A 26,041-nucleotide genomic window follows, 5' to 3' on the forward strand; every position below is an offset into this window, starting at 1 on the left:
TATTCAACTCATGCCCAAACAAAACTGATAATTACGTCATGCGCTATGCGCAATCCTGGCTTTATGTTGTTCGGTCACTTGTTGAATATTTTTCTCTACCGGTATTTGAATTCTTCGATTAGTTATTATATAATTGCTAGTGCTCTCATGTGTATAACTTTTGCAAGAATTTTATGAAACGTACATTATACGGTTTAAATTAGTAATAACTTGGACTATTTTAAGAATAAAACTAGTTTGATAATTATCTACCTACTTTATGTTTTTCAGCACGATACCAACAGGATTTTGATAAAGGATTTAGTAAATCGTCAGCAGAAAGATTTTACTACCAGGCTATAGCCCTATGTCCAGAAAATGGTATGTAATCAAAAAAAATTTTTTTGCCCCACCTACGATAGAAGAGGGGCATTATGTTTTCTGGTCTGTTGGTTCTGTCTCACTTCAGGTTAAAGTTTTTGGTCAAGGTAGTTTTTGATGAAGTTGTAGTCCAATCAACTTGAAACTTAGAACACTTGTTCCCTGTGATATGTTCTTTCTAATTTTAATGCCAATTTTTTATTGGATCGATACAGAAAATATGCTTTATATCAGAATGAGAATTATTATTTGAATAGATATCAGAAGATTTAGTATAAGTGTCAATGAGACAACTCTCCATCCAAGTGACTATTTGTAAAAAGAATGTTCACATTTGTTAAATCACCTAAAAGGATTGGTCTCACCCAGGGCTTCCAAAATTTTTCTGAGCCAGCCGGATATTTTTTATCTGATCCGGATTTTAATCCCTAAGACTAAGTTACAAAAAGAAATTATGGTAATCAGACAGATGGCCATCCCAATGATTGACATTAGATTAAAAATGATATGAAACTTTACTTTGATATGAATATGATGTTCTGACATAAACTGTTGAAATTGGCATTGCAGCATTCAAAGTGTGCACATGAGCGTGCTCATATCTGCATTAGACTCTTCATTTGTGCAAAATGACGTTGTCTTGAACTTTATTTTCGTTTTTAAAGTCACATTTTTCAAAACCAAATGTTGACTTGGCAATGGTAAAACATGGACCATAAACGGATACTTAAAATCCATGTTTGTTTAGATAGCACGACTGAGCAAAGAAGCTCTTTCCACGTTATTTCTTCAACAAAAAACTTGAAATGAACGTTAGATACAGGTATCAATGATAGTTTTAGCATTTTTGAAGAAATGTAGGATGCATAACTAAATTTCCCACCTGTGCACATGCACACACATGTTCTTGTTCATACAACATAGTTCTGACGATTTTTCATTTAAAACCTTTTTAAATGTTTCATCAAATCATGTTTATAAATTTATTTATTATAATTTTATCTTTTGGACTAAATCAATGAGTTACAAAAAGCTGAAATGTACCAAAATAATTGTGAATGGACCGATTAATTCATACGATGTCCTGTACTGAAAATAGTTTACCTGTCACCTGAACAGGTAGTTTGCAGCTGTCCAACAACTAATTAGCCTTGATTAAAATTAGAAAGTATTGAAGTAGGGGTTGTTTTGATAGTAATTAATCATCATGTCACTTTTATGACCGGAAATGTATGGCTGTTAAAGGCAAAAGGTTGGGTCAAAAAGATTGTGAATTTATATGTTAAAATGACCGAAAAAGCCTTTGAAACTAAAAAGTAAATGACCGTTTCATGCTTTGGCCAGCCGGACTTTTACCGGACATTATACAATTGACCGGAATATATGACTGTTTTGGAAGCCTTGGTCTCATCCATGAAGTGAAGTTGCTTAATTGAAGAAATCATACTTAAAAAATGGTGTATAATTATTTTGTCCAGTTAAAATAAAAAATAAGATTAAAATCATAAGATACTTTTATGATGTGATCCATTTTTAACAGTTTGTGTTTATGATGCAATACATTTTGAACATTTTCTGTCATAGGAACACCTCATAACCAGTTAGGAACACTCAGTGGATCAAGATATTACAATGTGGAAGCATCTTATTACTATATACGATGGTAAATATTACAGTACATGTATTGGATGGTTAATTTATACTCAGCTTACATTTATATCAGTTGATATTTGAAATGGACATCAATTTAAACTACTACAAACTTTTGAAAAGAACTTCTATCTTTAAATACAACTGATTTCTTTTCATTAGCATGATTGTATTGAAAATATCAGATACATTTACTGTTGTATTTTCTTGAACTATTTTACATTTTGTTTTCTTGAATTTGGACTTTTTATAGCGTATTATAAAGCAATTTTTTTAATTTCCCATTTATGATAGTAGAGGGGCATTATGTCTTCTGGTCTGTGGGTCGGTTTGTTCATCCCGCTTCAATTTAAAGTCCATATTACAATCTGAGTTTAGCAGTTTGAAATGTCATTAAGTTGAGATGATGAGATGTTTATAAATGTATGTTTACTTTTCCACATTTTTGTTTTAGTTTGGTGTGTGAAAAACCATTTGAAGGAGCTGATGGAAACTTACAGAGATTATTTGAGAAAAATAATAAGCGATTAGTAGAATTACAACCCAATTTATCACTTCCACCTGAAGTTCAAAGGTAGTCCTTAATTAATTAAAGTCTTGTGTTTTCTGATTTCTGACATCATCATAACAGTCTGCAGTCCTATTCAGAAACTTCCTATGTAATTTTTTGGCAAAATTTGAATCAACATCAATATTTTAATCAACTGTTACTGGATTAATAGTTCCATCAAACATTGTAAAAATGACTTATGGTAAATTATCTATACCAGCAGTCCTACTTGTAGAAAACTGGATTATCAGGAAAGACATATGTGCTTTCATGTTTAAAATCTGGAGATTGAATATATTCCACAGAAAGAAGAAAATGTACTTCTTTTGTCCTTGTTCTGTTGTAAAATACATAATTCACTATTAAAACAGGGCTTCCAAAAAATATTTGAGCCAGCCAGACATTTTAATTCTGATCCCAATTTTAATCCCTAAAGACTAAGTCACAAAAGGCAATCATGGAAATCACTTGCAATTGGCCATCCGAACGGCCATCCCAATGATTGACATTAGATTAAAATAAAAACTATATTAAACTTAACTTTGATATTAATTTGATGTTCTGATGTAAACTGTTAAATTGGCAGCACAACAGCGTGCTCATATCTCCAGAGGACTCTTTATTTAAGCAAAATGATGTTGTAAAAAAATTTTACTTTCGTTTTTAAACCACATTTCCTAAACCGGATGTTGACTTCACAATGATAGAACTTAGACCAGAAACGGTTACGTAAAATCGGTGTACGTTTTCAAAGCAAGACTGAGTGAAGAAACTCTTATCACATTATTTCTTCAACAATATACTTGAAACAAACGTTTGATACAGGTATCAATGATAATTTTAGCGTTTTTTAAGAAATGTAGGATGCATAAATTTCCCACCTGCAAACATGGGCACACATGTTCTAGTTCGTACAATGTAGATCTGACGATTTTTCATCTAAAACCTTTTTAATTTTTTCATCAAATCATGTTAAGAAAGGTATTTCTTATAATTTTAGTCTTTTGGGCTAAATTAATTAATAGATTAATAGATACAAACCCCTGAAATGTAAGAAAATAACTTTGAATAGACCAATCACTGATCAATTTGTACAATGTCCGTTAATGAAAATAGTGTACCTGTCACCTGAACAGGTAGATTTCAGCTGTCCAACAACTAATTAGCCTTGATTAAAGTTAAAAAGTATTGAAGTAGGGGTTGCTTTGATAGTAATTAATCATCATGTCACTCTTATGACCGGAAATGTATGGCTGTTAAAGGCAAAAGGTTGGGTAAAGAAGATCGCAAATTATGTTAAAATGACAGACTTTTAAGAAAGCCTTGAAATCTAAAAAGTATATGACTGTTTCATGCTTTGCAAAGCCGGTCTTTTACCGGACATTATACAAATGTCCAGAATATATGACAGTTTTGGAAGCCTTGTATTATAGATCTCTGATTATGTCTTTCTGTCCGTTAATTTTTCACACTCTAGTTTGCAAATTTTATGAAACTCATTAATAATATGTGTGCCAATAACTTATATAAGAACTTATAAATCTTCTGGATTTATATCTTTAATAGTTTATACCTTTGATATTTGAAACTACTTTTATTTTCCTGATTACAGAGTACATGACACTAAGATGTTTCTAATCCAGTTTCTACAGCTGATTGGTGCATTTCATGCCACTGGCAAAGAGTAAGTTTATTATTACTTTGAAATAGTGTTGGTGTGTATTTTCTTGTATTTCATTTATATATAGGTAGATGCCAAACACAAATAAATGGTCAAATCTACGCGAGGGAATGTTACCAGATTTTATCTAAATATTAAAAAAATAAGAAATAAACCCCTGACTTTTCCATTTCACTATTTACTCTCTTGTATATTTAAGAACTAAACCAGCTATACATATGAGCTGGGTTGGAAAGAAATCAGCCTTATGTAAATAACAGGCTATAAATTTAACTTGGAATTATTTTTAATTATGGAATTTGCTTGATTTCTTGTTATTGAAATTTTTTAATAAATTCCATGTTTATTCTGTACTGAAATGATCTGTGCTGAGCACAACACTTTCTATTACAAAGAAAATAGTATATTTTCAATAGAATGTAATGTGCCGCGCACAACACTATCTAACCAAAACACATTGTATGGAAAGTGTTATTAACCGCTCAAAAGATTATAATACCAAATAAACATGGAATTTATTAAAAATTTTAAACACAAGAAATTATGCAAATTCCATAATTAAAAACAATTCCATGTTCAAATAATAGCCTGTTAAATATAGATTCTTACATTAATACTGGTGGATTATTGGATTTATCAAATCGAGATAGTTAAATTATCAATTTTAAAGTCCGAGCCTTGGCGAGGACTATAAAATTTATAATTTAACTATCAAGATAAGTTAAATCAAATAATCCAAGAGTAACTATGTAAGAATCTGTTTCTCTAATGATTAAACAATGAATTTTTCTTTTTTTGTTTAATAAAAATCATCTTCAAGTGCATATTTTGATTCATCCAGTTAGCTGAAGAGGTTATGACCCTTAAAATCATCCAATGATCCTTTGAGATCACTGGCAATGACAGGTTGATTAAATTTATTATAAAATGGGAACGGAAAGGGATAAATTTCCATAGAATTAGAGAAATGAATATCTGCCATAATCAGTACATCTGTTAACTTATTTCTGGTTGAATAAATCTCATTGCAATGTCTACAACATTTAGTAAATTGATATTATATAAGAACCCTATTAAACAGATCAAAATTCATCTTTTATATTGTAGGTTGCATTCCTATAAATATTGACAATGCAATTTCCCATAGGAACTCCTTTTACGGCTAAAACTGTACCATTTTTACTATGAAGTTTTGAATAAAATCTTATTCTAGAATTGAAAGTTCATATTCACTACAATTTTTTTCTAAGGTCAAAATATAGGGCTGTGCAGCATATTTTCAACGTTTATATGCCCTGAACTTCTCACAGTTTAAACTTACACTAATTCTCTTAACTACCCCTGCCTTGAATAAAAGGTTACCACAGATTTCAATATAAACAAATTGCACATGTATATTTACTGGTAACATTCTCAAGTCATGTCTCTATGAGATTGAACACAGAGATCATAACTGGGAGTCTGGGAACCAAAATTAATTTTCTATTAATATTCTAAATCTCCCTCAAAGAGGTGTGGTTAGAGAAACAGCTGTATTTACAAAGTGCAACCTGTATTTGAATGTTTAAAAGCAATCAATGTCTTATACATGTATATACATAATCTTGCATAAGGTGGATTTTTATCTGATGCAGCTCATTGAGAATAGCAGAAGTATAGTTTCCTGAAATCTATGTATGTTTATATTTTAGAATGAAACCAGCTGATTTACAAGAAAAGTGCCAGTGTACGCTACAGAAGTTTAATCTATGTATGTTTTATGAGGTGAATACAGAAGATGACAAGAGGGAGGAGAATACATACTTCCTGGATGATGACATTGTATTTAAAATAGTTATTATTTGTATGTCTACCGTATATCTCCTTCAGCTAAAAGGTTTGTTACTGAGAACTATATCAACTTTAAAACTGTAGAATTTAACTTGAATAAAAGAAGTTGCCCATTTAAACAAATCGCTTTGACTTTAACTTTTGATTGGATAAAATTTTTATATACAAAAAAACATCCTTTAGACTAATTTATATGGTTCTTTGGTTTTGAGTCTTCAACATGAACTAAGTTTTAGTAATATTTCAGCTATATATGTTTTTAACTTGAACATCGAAGTAGTGTTTGAAAAAATTAAAGAAAATAAATAGTTCAAGATATAAAATTATTTTTTTGTTTTATTTGGTTTAAATAATAAATGATTTCATTTTTCTTTCGACTAGGATCAGGACAGACGACTGCAGCCACAGCTTTCCTTTTAGCCTTATTTTCACACATCCTGAACCATGTGGTGATCAGACTCCAGGCATCATTATATGACAAGGAAAACCCAAATAAAATACTCGGTCACATAGAAGAGCAGGAAGGTACTGATTTTTTTGTTTTAACGGCTGCCTTATATATAGATATAAGAAGATGTGGTATGATTGCCAATGACACAACTCTCCTTCAAAGTCACAATTTGTAAAAGTAAACCATTATAGGTTAAAGTACAGTCTTCAACAAGGATCCTACACTCACATTGCCCCAAAACAAAAACTATTTTAGTTATAAACAAGAGGTAGATGTTTTATGCAGTACTAAAAGTTGATGAGTCTTATTAGAATGGTATGAGTTCAAATAAAAAATTACTTCAAAAATTCTTAGATGCCAACCATTACAATTTTGGGATCAAAACTATGCTTTTACAATCAAAGTCGAATAGTGACGGACTCCGAGTTATTGCCATTCAATTTTTTAAAACACAGATTTTTATCATTACTTTTCCTGCCTGGTCGGGTATTTAAAAAACACCAATTTAATGAGTCAAGTTTCTCGTGAGTTATGGACCTATCGTTTGCTAATTTACTGACTTCCGAAGAGGCAAACTTGCATTTTATGAAGTAGCTTTCCCCTATCTCTTCTTCTTCTTAACAAAACCAAAATGTACGAGTCCAGAATTCAACAATTAATGAATGGAATACATACTACAGATAAAATGTTTAACGAAACATGTTAGTGCATATCACTTTGCAACTCGTCAGTATTTTGTTTTGGTAAATGCACGTTTTTGAATGATTACTGAAAACTTTTCAAAATTACGGAAAATTTAATAGATTGTTACTGATTATGTCAAAAGGGGGTTGGCATCTATGAAAATGTTTACCCATTCAATGCCATGTGTGTATGAAATCCTCTTCAGTTAATTGATTGCAATGTAAACAAAATTATTTATCAAAAATTATGTATTTAATCATGACATTTTGTCAATGCACATATTTGTTAAATGCCTTATACCTAATTTCAAAACCATAATGAGGCTTTTAACATTGTGCAAGAATAAGAGAACATAAAAGATATCATGTCAAGAAAAAATGATTTAAATGTATAATTGTCAGATCATACACTCAAGATGAAGTCTCTTTCTATAGCCTTCAAAAGAGGCAAACAGTCAATGTAGTACAAAAGAGGGGGTATCATAAATGTGTGACAAAAAAATCTATACAAGGCCTCTGTGCAGCACAAGAGATAAACTTTGAATTTAAAAAAAAAGGATATCATAGATTAGCTTGTCACAAAATATCTAAACTTAACAAAATCAAATACCAAATAATAACACTGGTAGTGTTGTTAGATTTTTTCCTCAAAGCAGTGAGGTTAACATTTGACAGTGAAAAAAGCATTTGTATATTCAATCTCTGGTGCAGAGATCACATATGGACCATAATTTGGTATTCGGCCTTTGGTTTCTTTTTGTATCCTTTTTTATAAGTTCTAAAATTTTAACTTTTATTTTGTGGGTTGTGTTGGTGTTAGAATAGTATGAATGGAACAATTGAGTTTTTCGAGAAAAAATTAATACATTTTGATTCACCATTTATGTGACATGAAACCAAACAGGAAACCAATCTTTATTTTCTTTATTTTGCACAATATAATTCAAAAGGCATAAATAAACACCATTAATAGTGTTACTTGCTTCATGTTAATATTTAAAATCTATTTTCAATGTTATATTAAAGTTTTTTTTAAAACCTGACAGGAAACCATAAGAAACCAAAAGCATTTTTTTAGTTTTATTTTATTGCAAAATCTGCTTAAAATAATCTGAACAGTATACTTTTTCTTAAAATCCATCTTAAATGTAACAGTATTATAAAACTCCTAAATATGTGCTTATTTTGAAAACAATTAGTACAATTTATTCAGAATTTTCCATATTTTCTCCATTGATACAGGATACCATAATCATTGTATCTTGATGTTTAAGCAAAAAAAAAGTATTTATATTCGGTTTTGATATTCCAGTTATATACAATTTATTCCAAATCATTGGCAATGTAACATTCTTTAAATCCAGTAAAGAAAAAAACTTTTAACTTGGAATTAAAATCTTTAAAATAGGCACAATGTGATACTTGTGACCTGTACACCATCTACATGGTTTCCACATTTTAACCTACTTTAGTGGGCTAAAATCAATAAAGTACTTCCTTTCAAGTCATGCATGGTAAAAGTTTACTTCTCCTTTGACAAGTTTATTGCGTTTCTGATAAGTTTCTGATAAGTGTTTGCAGAACATGAATAAAAAATATTAATTAAAAACTGTGACAGGATTCCAACTTTGTACATTCTAAGTGTAACGGTATATTAACATGTATTTGTTATTAAATTATATTTATTCACCTAAAATATCCAGTAATATTTACTGCTGAAGTTAAATCAATCCAACGAGCATTGGTACAATGATAAGAGACGTAATTTCGATTGATTTTTCCAAGGAATCTTCACGTCATTATCGGGAAACGAAGTGTGTTCTAACGTCTGTCAAATATGAAATCGATTTTGTCAAGTCATTGGGCATTTATTTTCACACAGGATCGTATGTAACATTATGCACATAGGAAAAATAACAGACCACCGGCGCAATCTCTTTGACAATTGTATTTTCCTCTTTTAAACAAGACGAAACAAGTCTACATATTATGTTTGCTAACATCCCGTTGGAAAAAAAAACAATGTTTAGACCTAGTATTTCGTACATCTGGCCGTAATGGCGTTATCACATGTTAGTCACGTGTTTCACGTATGACCGGAAATGGTAAGAACTTAAGGACAAAAACAATTTTAATAAATAACTGGACTTCTGTTTCGTGTGAAATGTAACGCATAACGACAACGTAATTTTCTTACTTAATTATTACGAAGATCAAAACAAGAATGTAAATCATCTCGGATTTACCTGTTTGAACATCTCGCGAGAGTTCATATTTGCATATTGTTTATAAGAATTCTATTACAACAAAGCAGATTACATCATCTAAAAATTGCGTTATGGTATCGGACACAAAAATCACGCAACTGTTCTTACATCTGCTACATAAATACTTATAGTTCTCGGCATTTTCTTCTCACTATTCTTATTGGTCGATGTTCTTTGTTATTTGAAAGCAAAAGTTACGAATTTGCCGGTGACGATTATCTATAAATCAGTCAGCGTTATGCTCTTCGGAAGCAATAAGTAACGCGAGAAACGACACAAAAATACGGTTGTAGAATCTTTGAAATTCGTATATTTTCATTTTTTTTCTAGGGAAGAGTAGCATACACTTGTATGTTGATAAAAATAATGGCATCTTTAGATGTAGTTGCAACTTTTCTTACAGTAATTCACATTTTATCACTTTTCTATAGTTATAGGAAACGGAGCCCAATAGCAAATTATGGTCCATATCCGTTCCGTTCAATACTTTGTAACACTACACTCAATATGAAGTGCAGTATTGCAAAGCATTTATGGAACAGGTATGAACTCTGCGCCAGAGATTGTTGTATATTAGAAATGATTTGTGATTATTCTGGGATATAGGATGAGTATATTAATTATGAAAGTTTCCTATTTAATTTATGAGTGGAAAGTCTTATCTTTTATTTAATACTTGATCTTTTATTTCATACCTGATCTTTTTCTTTAAGATGATGATATGTCTGATGATAACCTTTGTAATGGTTTGACCTCTGACCCTGAACCAGATCAACATATTAACAAAAATGAAGAAAACAAAGTAGAATTAAGTCAACAAGACACAGAGGACAATAAAGGTCTCTCAGAAAAGGTTTGTTTCTGATTAAACTTTATTATTTGTATTTGGATAGATGAATGCCTAACCTTCAATGGCAAACATACCATGAAGTGTAATACCACCAAATCCTAATATGTCACATCTGGTTGCATACAAAAAAAGGATTGAAAAAAATTTGCTTGAATTGAAATTAATACTACATTTATTGCAGTAAAAACCAATCAGGCATAAACATATCTTGGGTGTTCATATAGAATATTTGGGAAATTTGAGGTTACATAGTTATTTGAGCTTGTACACAAGATAAAAAGAGGTGAACATTTGATTGGTTGACCTCCAGTGATGGTTATTTTCTTATATACAATGAAATATTAATAGTTATGTGAAATTTTGTCTACGGTACAGGACAGGATAAATCTTTTCTCATGCCAAGTATTTCTTTATTTGAAACAAAGATAAATTCTACCTAATTTTTATTGAAATAGTGTTATAACTTCAAAATATTGAAAACCATAAAATATATGATAATGAGATATACTCTGCTTTAAACTAGACTGACATATTGAACCAAACTTTTTAGTGTGCCTAACCTCACTAAACAGTTCCATAAAAGTGGGGCAAAAGATACCAGAGGGACATGTCACCCCAGTACGTGCCCACATTATTCTGACTCCTGGCCAACCAGTCTCTGCTTTTACTCCTGAATGCCACATGCTTGGCAGATTATTCCAACCAATTTGAAAGTCTTAAATGACCTGGCCTGGGTTAAAACCAACATCATGCTTTACTCCATACAAGGCTGTTACCATTTTTGATTTGGATAAAAGAATGTTGATTTATATGTTAACAATGCATAACAATCAGTTTAGGTTGACATATTCATACTAATTTTACCAGCATTTTAACAGAGCAAATTATTGTTTTATACATTCTTTGAAATATATTTTCAGAAATCTCGTCAGTCCAGACCAAAAAGTTATAAAAGACGACGTAGACGTGCTAGAACTGATAGTAGTGACAGTTCTGATCTATCTGACATGTCTGATCTCAGTGAAGGTATAGGATAAACAATGTACAAATAGACATATATCTTTTGATAAGTCATGACAATTTTGAATAGATTTTACTAGTGATTGATTGTTAGGTTTATTTACACCACTTTCAGCACAATTAACTATTTTGTTGCTACAAGTTTTAATTGACTTGAGAGAATCACAAACCTTTGTCAGGAAAACAGAATTTTAGTCAACTAAGATTGGAGTCCAACACATCTATCAGAAGTAGAGTGTAATCTCGCAACCTCAGTGCTGATTTGAAACGATAGATGAACAACTTAGAACACTCTGCCTAACAGTCCCCTAGTTTATCTGTCACAATATAACACAACAAATAAAAAAGGTCAAACCTAGGTCATACATTTAAAATAGTTTTTAATATACTGTGGATTTATTATTTTTCTTTGGATACCAACTTCCATTGATTTTCGTGGATACAGGTGAACCACAATATTAAATGTTCAACCAATAGCAAATTTCCTATAGGCTTGTATGCAGACTTTAGCAAAACCAAAAAATTGAATAACTACTAACGATTAAGTTTGGCTTTATCCACAAAATTGGTACCGAAGAAAATAAATGAATTCACAGTAAGAACTTACTACTAAAAGGATTTAAAAATATTTTATTTTCACCTAGTCACTATATTTTCTGTGCTTATAATAATTGAATATGGACAAATCATTGTTCACTGAAATGATTGATCTTAGGTTTTTGTTGTTTATATTTCAGGAGGTGATGACTTACCTGAAGATTTCATGTCAGAAGAATCTGAAGAGGAAGAAGAATTTGTTGGATTTTTCACCAACGATTCAGACTCCGACATATCTGATCACCTCATGGACAGCCAAGAACTAGAACCTGGCATTTCTAACGAAGGGAAAATCTTGGTTAAAAATAAACTACAGACTATTGAGGAAAGAAGTAATGCCAGCGATAGCTCACAGAATACTGACAGCAAATCTCCTCGACCTTCATCTAAAACTGATGCTAGCTCTAAGGTCAACCCATGGCTAAAATCAGTAGACCGTGATAATCTTGCTCATTTTTCTTCAGAATTGTTTTCATCTTCGATGAGTTTTCTTGGACAGAATTTTAAATTTTCTTCACTAGCTGATTCCTCATTTGAGAAAGACATAGAGGAATATGAAACATGCAAAGATGTGATACAAGGCAGAAAACAAGTATCTGTACCTCCTGGTTTGTATATACATAATTATACATAGTTGATAGATCTGAAGGTCTGAATACCACCATTTCTGTAAATCCCTACTTTCTGTCTTGATAAAGTTAAAGTTAAATAATTATATATAGTTGATAGATCTGAAGGTCTGAATACCACCATTTCTGTAAATCCCTACTTTCTGTCTTGATAAAGTTAAAGTTAAATAATTATATATAGTTGATAGATCTGAAGGTCTGAATACCACCATTTCTGTAAATCCCTACTTTCTGTCTTGATAAAGTTAAAGTTAAATAATTATATATAGTTGATAGATCTGAAGGTCTGAATACCACCATTTCTGTAAATCCCTACTTTCTGTCTTGATAAAGTTAAAGTTAAATAATTATACAGTACATTCCAGTTATTTGCATAGCCTATTTGTCAGACGAAATTATGCAATAAAGCGGAGTATGCTTATATCCGAAATGACAAATTACGGAGTCAAATAACATCGATAGTGCAGATCAGCAAAGAAGAAAGATGTACGTCCATAGTCCACTTACAACATAATGAATGCTTATTTATTCTAATAAAAGTTATTTGTCTACTGTCATACATTTTATTTCATTGTGTATTCTTTCAATAAAGTTTATAAACACATTTTGTTTTAGTTTATTTATGTACCGACTTTTCCTTTACCACCTGAGATACAAAAATAAATTTGTTCTAAAAATAGATTTGTTTCTATGACCCGGATGTACAAATTAAATTGTTACGCTTTGTTTAAAATAAACTGTTTAACAATACTACACAGTTTATAATCATTGTAAACAATAATTGTGCAATGAACTGCCTTTGATATGCAGTATTTACCAATTACACAGTGATGTTACACTGTTACTTTAACACCGATAGTTTCGTTTATGCAAAGCAGTTAACAGGTGATGGGGCCATGCACGGGTTATTTGCTGGACACGAGTGTTGAAAGTGAGAAAATATAATAATCAGAAGTTAATTTTCTTTTAGAAAAATATTAAAAAGGAAAGATTGATGTATAAAATTCCTCAACCATAATAAATGCCCTGTAATATTTAACATAAATGTAGATCACCCAAGCTGAATTACGAAATTACACATTGGATAATGATCGATAATTAGCAGGCGTTAATGTTTTAAAAATTCACCCAAAATATAATCTATAAACAATGTTTGAAATCCAATCAATAATTAACATCTTTTGAGATAGAAGATCATAGAATGGTTGTGTTTTTACAACAATCAGCTGATTGACATTTTTATGACCTCGAGGCTTAAAATAGAATATGGGAAACTTTACCTGTGTACACATCGAGGTTTTCTATAATCATATAAACACGAAAGATACAAGAGTAAATGTGAAATAATAATGAAAATTATGATGCATTCAAGAAAAATATACTTACCAAATTGCCGTTTCCGGTCAAAAATCTCGTCAGTTTTAACTGAGCATATCTAGCTGGCGATTATTTTCTATGCAATAAACCGAAATGCCACTTGTAAGGCTATGCATATAACCGGACAATTTAACATTAGGTGAATGGGAAATGGTTTTGTGCAGGAGAAAAGTATGCAATTAACCGAATTATGCTATTAAGCGGTATGCAATTAAGTGGAATCGACTGTATATAGTTGATAGATCTGAAGGTCTGAATACCACCATTTCTGTAAATCCCTACTTTCTGTCTTGATGAAAACTAAAGTTGAATAACAATGACAAAAAATATATCCAAGATCATCTGAATATTACCAGGGCTTCAACCATTTGTAGGTATCAATTATAGTATAAAAAATATGATTATTTTTTTTGTTTAAATGGTTTATGTACTATGAACCAAGGCATAGAAACAATTACAGAGTTATCTCCCATTAATTACAGAACATTTTAGCTGCATCAGGTCAACAATTTTTCATGTTCATTATTTAAACTCAAGATTTTATTCTTTACATAAGTTTACTTTAAAGTTCAATACAGTTATCGAGACAGCAGTGTTCTCCCCCGACATTTTATTTCGCATCCGTGTTAACAGGGGAACTTGAAATACCATCTTGTTTCTAAAAAGTATAGCATCAAATCCATAACATTATCTATAAAAAAAAATAATTCAGATTTCACCTCATTCAAGAAAAATAGGATCACATTACAGGCCCGAAGCCAGGAATTTCCAAGAGGGGGTTCGTTTGACTCACAAACTCGACTTTAACAGTCACAATTCGAACAGAACATTGACTTTAACAGTGCTTATTTGTTTTCAAGGGGGGGTTTGTCCGAACCCCCTGAACCCCCCGAACCCCCCCTGGCTACGGGTACGCATTACCATGATTCTAAAATGCCATTTGGGAGAACACTGGACAGTCCTTGTAGAGAGACACTATGTTCTTCAAATAATGTGTCAGATTTATTGTTTTAGGATTTGCCTCTACATCTGAAGCCCACCATGTAGCAGAGATAACCAGCAAGATGGCTAACTTTGTGATAGAAACAGACACTGAAGCTAGTATTATGCCTACAGATGCAGGTTTGTGTTTTGATATACTCCTACTTTCTTGTACTTCAGCTATCTGTGTATCAATTGGTCAATCTGTTTGATTTACTATCTGCCAGTTCGTACCATTCTATAGAATGTTTGTCACATTTCCCTTTTTTCTCAAGGATTAGGAATCAATCTTTCTGAAATTTGAAAAAGAGCTTCATGTTCAATTTATAGCTTGCTATTAAGTGAATACATCTTTTAAAAAGCTGCTTGTAGTAGAAAAAGGAGAAAATAAAAAAATCAAGGTTTCTTTAGAAATATTTGTGCATATTGCTATGAGTGAAACATTGCTTCCATAGTACTGTAACTTCACAATTTATTGCCATGTTTTTACTCATGTGAATCCAGGCATCTGTATCAGTTTCACAATAACGAAAACTCTCATTCATTATTTCAGTAGTGATTTTCCTTTCTCAAATTTTAGCCATGGCTTTAATTTGATCTCACATTTTTACCTATAATCAATGATTCACATTAAAAATGCATGTTTAAGAACTGAATTTACAGTATTCAACAATGTTGATCAGACAATCATAATGTAAATTATGGTAGCGATTGGTCTGTCTCATTTCTGGACTAACTCACAGGGATACTTTGTCAACTGTTGTAGGTAGAGTAATTTGTCATTACAGTAAAGAAAAGTGTAATAAAGATATTATTTTCAAGAAAAAGAGACATTTGTCTGTTTTACATGTCCAAAGTTTATATTACAGAACAGTCTGCTACAGAGACGGAGGAACAGAGCAGTGAAACAGAGTCTGTAGAAAGGTAAGTTTCTAACAATGTCTTGTTAAAATATATGGAACAAGAGTAGTGGAATTAATTAAGAGGTAATGCATACTTTGCATATGCACCTTATTGCTATTTGGAAATCTGTCCTGCTCGACCCAAGAATGTGTCTCGCTTGAACTTTTGACATCAAACAACAACAATTTTTCTAATGTGGCGTCAGATATTTTTTTATTATGATGTGGAAATTTTACAGGAACTTTTGCTATTTACAGTTATGGCAGACAAATAGCGATAAGGTGTGTTCAAACTGATAGACTGGTTGCTTAACGTGACGGTACCCAAATTGCACCTATTTTGACAGTTTTTCAACTACGTTTTTTAATGATCAAGACGTATATTTCCATTTTGTGTTTATTTTGTAGCCATATCCTTCTTTATTATACAGGTACATCAATTTGATTTTCAATACATATGGAATCATAGAAAAATTGGTCTGAACTAACCTCTTAACCATCAATGATTCTGTAATGAAGAGTACCCAAATTGCATCCATGCTTAAATTTGCATCGTCAAAAGTCGAATACCAAAGCTTTTTGTCTATTTTTTTCAAATATTTTGAACAATTGGATATTTGTCCATGCTTACTCTTCTTTTTTTAAGAAATGGATACTTGAAACATATTGTATTTGCTAATTTTAAAAAGATGACATTTTGATGACGTCGCAGGGCGACGTTTCTATATATTTTGCTTTTTCACAAACATTTCATCTGTTGATAAATACTGTAAACCTTGTGTGTATATTTAAATATATTTACCTATGTTGAAAGACATGCATACTATCGGATAATAAAAACACAACTTGGTTAGTCTCTAGGAAATTTTGTAAGATTTCCACTGCTATTTTTGTCGAGCCTGCAACTTTTGTTGCAGAAAGCTCGACATAGGGATAGTGATCCGGCGGCGGCTACGGCAGCGGCGGTGTTAGCTCACTTCTTAAAAGCTTTATATTTTAGAAGGTAGAAGACCTGGATGCTTCATACTTTGTATATAGATGCCTCATGTTACGAACTTTCTGTCAGTCACATGTCCAATGTCCTTGACCTCATTTTCATGGTTCAGTGACTACTTGAAAAAAAAGTTCAGAATTTTTGTAATGTTAAATTCTCTCTTATTATAAGTAATTGGATAACTATATTTGGTATGTGCTTACCTTGCAAGGTCCTCATGTCTGTCAGACAGTTTCACTTGACCTCAACCTCATTTCATGGATCAGTGAACAATTTTAAGTTTTCGTGGTCAAGTCCATATCTCAGATACTACAAGCAATAGGTCTAGTATATTCGGTGTATGGAAGGACTGTAAGGTGTACAAGTCCAACTGGCAGATGTCATCTGACCTTGACCTCATTTTCATGGTTCAGTGGTTATAGTTAAGTTTTTGTGTTTTGGTCTGTTTTTCTTATACTATATGCAATAGGTCTACTATAATTGGTGTATGGAATGATTGTAAGGTGTACATGTCTAGCTGACAGGTGTCATCTGACCTTGACCTCATTTTCATGGTTCAGTGGTTATAGTTAAGATTTGTGTTTTGGTCTGTTTTTCTTATACTATATGCAATAGGTCTACTATAATTGGTGTATGGAATGATTGTAAGGTGTACATGTCTAGCTGACAGGTGTCATTTGACCTAGACCTCATTTTTATGGTTCAGTGGTCAAAGTTCAGTTTTTTAGTTTTGGTCTATTTTTCTAATACTTTATGCATTAGGTCAACTATATTTTGTGTATGGACATATTTTATGATCTTTATGTCGGTTATGCTGGGTTTATTTGACTTTGGCCTCATTTTCACGGTCCATTGCTAAGTTTTAAGTGTTTGTGTGTTTTGGTCTGATTTTCTTTATTTACTAGTATAAGCAATAAGTCAACTATATTTGTTGTATTGAGGAATTGATAGCTGTTCATGTCTGCCTGGCATGATTCATCTGACCTTGACCTCATTTTCATGGTTGATTGATCAATGTTTCCTTTTCTTGGTTAATGTTGAGTTTATGTGACAGTTGTAATAAAGCTTTATATTAAGGTCTATCAAGATAGTATCAAGGATTATTAAAGAAGGCGAGACATTTCAGTGTGTGCACTCTTGTTGCTAAATAGGTGCAATTTGGGTACTGGTTGCAATTTGGGTACCGTTACATTAAATGCATATGTCAAAGATGTGAGTCCCTTATCAGTGCTTATATATCAAGGCTTCTTTTAAGTCCTTATTAATCCTATTCAACCTCCAGCAAACAAATTTTTGGGGGTAAAAAAAAAATCACTTGAGGTCATATCTCAAAAGATAAATTCTATAGTGTATTTTGGCATTTAAATTATACTTTCATGCAAGAGATATTTTACTTTTTATTTGTTGTTCTGATACCAAAGGTTTAACATGATGTATTCTATAAAAAAATAAAATCTTTCAGGTCTGAAGATGAACACCGTCAGTTACAGTACACTCTAGATATTATACAGCAGGAAGGACTGTTACCTGTTGTCAAGGTGATGAGTGATTGGATGAGATGTAATACTGGTGTCATCTCTACTTGTGCTCAGGTAAGCCACAGCCATCTTTGTATTTTTATTACCTTATGTATGGAATGGAATAGTATACTGCTTTGACTTGTTAGCCTGCAAGTCTCTTCCTTTGTCTGTCCATCCACTTGTCTGTTTATTAATTCATAATATATTACTCAGCTTCTATATAAAGAACGATTGATTATTTGGTTTAGACTCTTTATTATGTTGAGTTATATACTACAGCTGTGCTATTTGAGCAGTCAAATTGCATTGACTGTATATTTATATGTGATATACAATCATTGACCGTATATCACCTTGTTTATGACGACGCAATGGGTTTCCTTAAAGTTTTATTTATGATGTCAATAAAACATACAGGTTCGCGGAAATTTAACGTTGTCCACTCCAAATAATAAAATCAATGGTTTTTAGCCTAAATAGTTCATTTAGAACAGTTAATAAGAGTTGCACAGCCTCGCTTTCCACCTGTTTCTAAGCCTTGTACAAATAACATTGATATATTGAGACAATGTATGGTTATTCTATATGTATCATGTAAGCAAGTCTTAGGTAGCAATAAACAGTTAGGAAAAAATACTAAAATTTGCCCTTATGAATTTTACCATTCCCTTTTCATTGCTTGCTTGCAATATCAAGCTTACTGTTTGTGTCATATATGGGCATATGTATGTAATCAGAATCTTCCATAGATTGTATTTCCAGTATATAAAATGGTAAAATATAATTTCTGTTTGGTGTATCCATGGCAACAATCTGCATTTATTTGTTATAAAATATTGCATAAAGGGGGGGGGGGGGGGGAAAGATGTCACATATTTCCCCAAAATTTGGCTAAAAGTAGAATTTCAATCGCTTGAAGTAATACCTTTTCTGAAACTGTGTACATATATCATTCAGCAAATCCAATGAAAATCATATGTCTTTCACCTCATTTTTTTGTAAAATTGCGTCAAAAACTTCGTGTAGAAAAAGAGTGTTTGTAAACAGTGCATTAATTTCTGGACCGATGGCCAGTCTAGCTATCAAAATACGGACTGTCAAACAGAAAACAGCCCATAAAACATTTAAAAAAATAATCTTGATGCTCTTATAAACCATCTTTGAAGGCTAATTTAGCACTCATCTGTCTAAAAATGAATTTTATTACACAATAACTTTCCTATTTGAAAAATCCACAGGGGCCATAATGCGAAACTAAACTCCTAACTGTGTATTGCTACCTTAGATCACCTGGGCGGTCCTGGTCCTACCTTGCTTTACAATACTGATGAATTATTTTTTTTCATCTGTTTCTAATAAAGAGTGTCGTAAGAAAATTTTGTGGGATATTCATACTTGATTTTATACAAACTATACCTGACTGTTATAGATATGTTAGAAAGAAATGAAGTTCGAGATTAACAATTATATTAGATGCCTAATAGGATAGGAGTTTTTTTTATATTAAAAGTTGTTTACATCCACAGTCCTGAATTATAAAGATTCTTGAAATGTTTTGACCTCTATATTTACATGTTACATCATGCAGGTGCCATATACTAAAAAATGACTGCCTCACTTATCAAATTTGAAAGTTTTAGGCCCTGGTTTTAAATAGAAAGTCATTAAATCATAAAAGAATTTTTTTTACACTGGCTACTGAAAATGTACAATGCAATCATTTGATAAAATGTCAACCCAATATATAAGGAGTTACTTCTCTTTAGCTACTAGAAACATTGATTTACTAACATTGACTAGATATGATAGCCTGATGAACTAACAGTATAACAGCAGCAATTTTGACCCTAGTGATATTAAAGAAAAATATCAGGTTATTTCTGCATTGTTAATTTTCATGAGAAACAGGGCACTTGATACTCTTAGGAGAAAAACATCACCAGGAGTGGTATCAGGTGATAGGAATTCTAAGTATTAAAATTTCGTTTTAATGCTCCATCTAGGGGCATTATGTTTTTCAGTCTGCGTCTATTCATTTGTCCATTCATTTGTTTGTCCGTCGGTCCTGCTTCAGGTTAAAGTTTTTGGTTTTAAGTTTTTTGTTTCTTTAGTTTTTGATTAGGTTGAAATCAAATCAACTTGAAACTTAGTAAACATGTTCCCTATGATATGATCAAAATCTGCTTTTATCATTTCTGATAAGTACACAAATATGCTAAAATGAACAATTATTTTCCTTACTTTAGAATTCAAATATGGGAGAAAAATGGATATTGTTGATAAATCCAACATCTGAGGCTGTGGGCATTTACTGAGGACTGCAGACAATTAGTGTAGATGGTTGTCTTCTTGTATTCATATTGAATAAAATGTTGTTTTGTAGTAAATTGACTTGAAAATTACAAATAATTTAAACAATGTATGGATATCAAAATGTAAAATAGCACAAAACTAGTAAAAATCTCAGAAGTTGGTTTATATACATGAATTTTATGCAAAAATTATATTTGTTCATAAAATCATTTGATTTTGGCAGTTATAATCACAGGTAATCAATCATAGGTATAATTATGGAAGTAATATTTAAAAGGAATAACAACGACTAATTAGCATGTATTTATAGCATGCTGAGCTCTGTACTTAAGTCATACGATTTCATCCAATTATAGTCTCAGCGGTAAGACCCCTTTGGTTACTATCTGCGTTACCGCGGTTGTAAAAGGCATCTGGAATTTCTTATCAGTCACGTGGTTTTATCGAGTCCGGTAATTATAGCGCACCTGTGGGAAATCCCTAGTTTATTAATAACAAGGTAGCGCTGTATCACATAGAATATCTACCTTTAGAAAGAAATCAAATGGTGAAAAAAACTTGAAAAACGGACGAGAATTGTTCAAACTACAGCAGTTTAACATAGAAAATTGTATTTAATATAGCATATTTTTGCTTTTTACCGTTTGTTTTAAACAGTTCTAAAAGTATTTTCCGGTTAAAAGCGGATCCCGAGTTGAACAGTTAAATACCGATGAATCGATCAGGTTTCACATGATGTTTAACAAAATAATGTAGGCAAATGTAGGCATAGATTTTTTTAACTGTTGAAATGTGCAAAGTTTATCGAGATTGAATGAAATAATATTTACTTTCAAGTATTCTAAATTTATGTATTTGTCATAAATGTCATTGATTACATTATTGAAACTGGACAACTAAAACGGGGATAATATTTTAGTAAATATATATTTAAAGAAGAGATTTAGATTTTTCGTATTTAATAAAGGGTGTCCAAACGTATTTTTTGTACAGTCATCTTCTTAACTTTATACGGAAATGGTTTTTTAATTGTCTGTAAATTTTAAAATTGAAATGACACAACTTTGTTCTCCAATTTCGTATGTGATAGCTGTCGGTTTTAACTATTAAGTTCAAAGTAACCAAAAATAGGGAAAAATTGGACTAAAATAAAAATTGAACGAATGACTCTTTTCGGCAGCGTACATCAACGGAATGTAACGAATGGACTATTTGGGTTACTTCGCATGTATATTCGACAAAAACTTGTCTGTTCGTAGTTCTCCGTGAAGACGAAAATGACCGATAAGTGTCAGTGATTTGATCGATCACATGCGGAGAATAAACTTCCATGCCAGATATTGAACCAATTAACGAGTTATTGAAAGATGGGCGGTAACGCAGATGAAACCTTTGAAGTGACGCTGATGTTATTCCTTTCAATATTACTTCCATGGTATAATATACATCTGAAATTAAAAAGTGATATTATTTAATTTTGTATTTATTGATCAAGCTTTGAAATCTTATCAAATACTTAGTCACAGGCTTAAAGTAAATTTATAGCTATTCTTCCTGTCTTCCTGTGTGAATTATCATAACTAAATTTTTTAAACTGTTACTCAGGAAGTTTCTCGGAAGATCATTAATGAATTTTTCTTAAAGGAAATGAGGATGGGTTTCTTTTAAAAAATATATTTATTCAAATTTCAACATTCATGAGTTTTTTCTTGTATTTATATACCCTTGGATGAAGTTTTCATGGCATGATGTAGTGTAAAAACATTAATAGGATCAAACATCATTTGAAATTAGAAGTAGTTATTATTTCATAATTATCAGCTTCTAAGTGCTGTGATCAGCGTGACAAAAAGGAAGAGACAAATCGACCATAATCTTAATTTCTTTATTGATCAAAAAAACATGTTAAAATTTTCAGGAACTGAATTGATGTCTTTTATTGATAAAAACTTCAAATAAAAAATCTATATGAACAATAGTTATCTAGTCATGCTGAGGAAAAAGTTGTTATTTCTTTGTACAAATGTATTTGTATATTGACGACAGCTGCTCTAGTAGAAAAACCAAGGAAGTTCACATTTTCATTGTTTTTTTCTGTGTAAATTTAGAGCATCATATTGGAAAGAAGATAATTAAAAGAAATATTTTTTTTTCTTGTGCAATCTTGATTTCATGATCACATAAAACCACTAGATTTATTTTCCCAAAAGACATAAATATTCCATAGGTTTGATTTGTTTAATCTTAAAAAAAGAATATAAACTTTCTCAAATCTACATAAAAGTGAAATAAAAATGTCTTAATGCTATAACAGTGATCCTCAGAATGAAGTAATCATAATCCTTCAATTTATTTTCTTACAATATCATCAGCAGTTATGCTTTAATAGCATGACCCCCATTTGATTTATTGAGTATTCAGAAAGAATTATTATTATGTTGGGTATTCAGAAAGAATTATTATTTATGTTGTGTTTTTTTTAATGCAAAAAATGCTGTACATGAGGAAAGCTGCAATGATCAATACTTGCAGATTAATTTTTGTTCATGATATTTTACTAAAAAATCTGCAAATGCATTAATTAGTGTAGCATGCTTGTTTAAAGATTCATAATGACTAATTCACGCATTAATTTAGAATTTGCAGTAAATTAATTGTCATATAATCTTCAAAATGAGACCATCAGCAGTATTTGTCAGGTACAATATTTCCAGAACGCTGTAAAACATGGTCACTGGCTTACAATTAAATGTTCTAATGTAGCATCCAATGACAAACTAGACGCCTCCAGGTGCAGGAATTTCTCGCTACATTGAAAACCTGTTGGTGACCTTCTGCTGTTGTTTTTTATTTGGTCGGGTTGTTGTCTCTTTGACACATTCCCCATTTCCATTCTCAATTTTAGGATAGAGTAGTAACAGCACAACATAATATCAAACTGTCAAAATAAATTACTGAGGGCTAAACTCAACACATAGGTACTAAACAAAAGAACAACTAACAGAAAGACAATGTAAACAAAGTACTCCTTAGAAAGCCCGCAGTTTAATCGTAAAGCTATCGCAAATCTCAATTTCAGAATAAAGATAAACCATGTTTTTGAAGACAAAAATAACATTCAGTACACCTCCAATAAATTTAGTGTAACAATGAAATAGGTAGTCTGAGAAATACATGGCTTAGCTTGTGCAATCCAAAATATAAGTAACAACATTCCGTAGGACCATAACTGTTCAAAATCTGTAAAAGATGTATGTTAACTATGTATCAAACTACAAAAATGTACTGAAAATATGAAGGAATGTTAGTTCTGATGAAGACAAACCTCATGCTACAATTTTAGATTGATAACATTTATTTCAATCAGTTAATAGTATTGATTGGTATACCTAAGTTTGTTATTTTTATTTTACTGTTGGATCTACTTCGGTTTTGTTTACTTTTTTTCCTCTCTACTCTGTCCCCATTCTCATGGTCCATATTTCTCAGCACTTTGGCTATTCTGTCCCCATTCTCATGGTCCATATGTCTCATCACTTTGGCAAATTTGCCCCCATTCTCATGGTCAATACGTCTCATCACTTTGGCCATTTTGCCCCCATTTTCATGGTCCATAGTTTTCATCCTAGAACAGTTTGACAAAGAGATTCCTGGCTGTCAGTATGTATTGATCTGACAAACAATGCACACCACTCTCTCAGTATAATGATGTTTAACAATTCTTATCATTCATTGATAGCTGTGTTATATAATGTTAATATTTGAAATATTTGTATTTGAATCATGTACAGCTATTGTTTTGTAATTTACATATTGATTTAATCTGTCAACATAGCGTTATCTAGTCTATTATGTGACATGTTGCAGATAGTGTCTTACAGATAATCTGTATTGGCAAAATAATATAAAGAAAAATAACAACTGACAGTTTCTTACAGATAATCTTTATTGGAAAAATGATATAAAGAATAATAAAAACATAATATAAAAGAACATTGATGTCTTATTAAAAATTTGTCAGTCAGTAGGTGAAGATCCTTAATTTTAGTTTAAGTCAATAGACATAAGAAGATGTGGTATGAGTGAAAACGAGACAACTCTCCATCCAAGTCACAATTTTAAAAGTAAATATGTATAGGTCAAAGTAGAGTCTTGGCTCACATCGAAAAGTAAGCTATAAAGGGCCCCAAAAATGACTAGTGTAAAACCAATCACATGGGATAACCAATGGTCTTATCTTAATAAAAAAATGAGAAACATTTATGAACCAAGAAATGACAGCTGCTGAACATCATGTATGTTTAGAGAATTTAGAAAATTGGATTGAAGCTTGAAATTGATCTCAAAATAAAAAAATGTTTGAAATGAATTCGGATTTGACGAAGTGTTTAAATTTTCCTTCCCTGTCCAGTTGTTTCATGAAAACATATTAAAACTTGATTACATTAAACAAATATAAAACTTGTCAATATTTGTATTAACTGCCCAATTTTCCAAATTAAACAACCAAATAATGTAAGTTAATGTATACTATAAAAAAATGAAATGAAGACGGAATATTTGCTTGCAATGAAAGTCGAAAAATTTTAACATATTATATTTTTATTATTGACTTGATACAATCCTTACAAATGCCTGTATCCTCAGTTTCTATATGTAAACATTTTAAACAATTCTGTTACAGTTTTAATCTTTTACTATTGTAGAGTTCCCAGTCATTGTGGCACAGATTGTCAATTTTACTGAATATTTTACCAAAGGAAAACCTCTTGGTTGACAACGGTAAGTGTTATGGTAGAATGATCTTTTTGGAGGGGAGAATAAACATCCCAAAAAGAGGAGTAATTTGTAAAACATTTGTATTTATAAAGTTCAATCCTCAAGGTGTAATACCACCAAATCATGGTACGTCACAATCGGTTGCATACGAAAGTAGGTCTAAAAAAATATTCCCTTGAATTTGACCGTTGTAGGTAATTAATCCTACATTTTATTGCAGTAAAACTATTTCTGTGTCATAAACATATGTCTTGGGTATTTCAAAACACCATTATTTTTTATTTGTGATTTCTATAGAAAATTGTGTAATCTTGAGGTTACATGGTGACTAAACCCTGTACACAGATAGAATAAGGGGAGAAATTTGATTGGTTAACTTCCAATGATGTTTTTTTTTTCTTATATGCAATGAAATGTTATGTGAAACTTTTTCTATAGAACTGGACAGGATAAAACTTTACTCATGCCAAGTATTTCTTTATTTGAAACAAAGATAAATTCTGCAAAATTTTTTGAAAAGTGCAAATTTAACAAAGACTAATAGGAGAAAATCAATGGTGGTATTACACCTCAAAGGATTGTTGATTGATGATTTGTAAAACCTATA

General features: G+C 31.3%; 1 protein-coding gene across 1 annotated transcript in view; it reads left to right on the forward strand.

Moving 5' to 3' along the window:
- The window catches only part of LOC134715149 (nonsense-mediated mRNA decay factor SMG5-like), an 82,637-nt gene that overhangs the window by 10,046 nt on the left and 46,550 nt on the right, over positions 1-26,041 (forward strand). Inside the window, exons 6-18 of the mRNA XM_063577103.1 lie at positions 271-360; positions 1,945-2,023; positions 2,465-2,584; positions 4,173-4,244; positions 5,933-6,117; positions 6,453-6,596; positions 10,186-10,325; positions 11,243-11,348; positions 12,080-12,547; positions 14,960-15,067; positions 15,796-15,850; positions 18,285-18,414; positions 25,362-25,437. Of these exons, the coding sequence (XP_063433173.1) occupies positions 271-360; positions 1,945-2,023; positions 2,465-2,584; positions 4,173-4,244; positions 5,933-6,117; positions 6,453-6,596; positions 10,186-10,325; positions 11,243-11,348; positions 12,080-12,547; positions 14,960-15,067; positions 15,796-15,850; positions 18,285-18,414; positions 25,362-25,437 (1,773 nt within the window). The remainder of the gene's footprint in view (positions 1-270; positions 361-1,944; positions 2,024-2,464; positions 2,585-4,172; positions 4,245-5,932; positions 6,118-6,452; positions 6,597-10,185; positions 10,326-11,242; positions 11,349-12,079; positions 12,548-14,959; positions 15,068-15,795; positions 15,851-18,284; positions 18,415-25,361; positions 25,438-26,041) is intronic.

The sequence above is a fragment of the Mytilus trossulus genome, chromosome 4 (genome assembly GCF_036588685.1).
Source record: "Mytilus trossulus isolate FHL-02 chromosome 4, PNRI_Mtr1.1.1.hap1, whole genome shotgun sequence".
In the NCBI taxonomy this organism is placed as follows: domain Eukaryota; kingdom Metazoa; phylum Mollusca; class Bivalvia; order Mytilida; family Mytilidae; genus Mytilus; species Mytilus trossulus.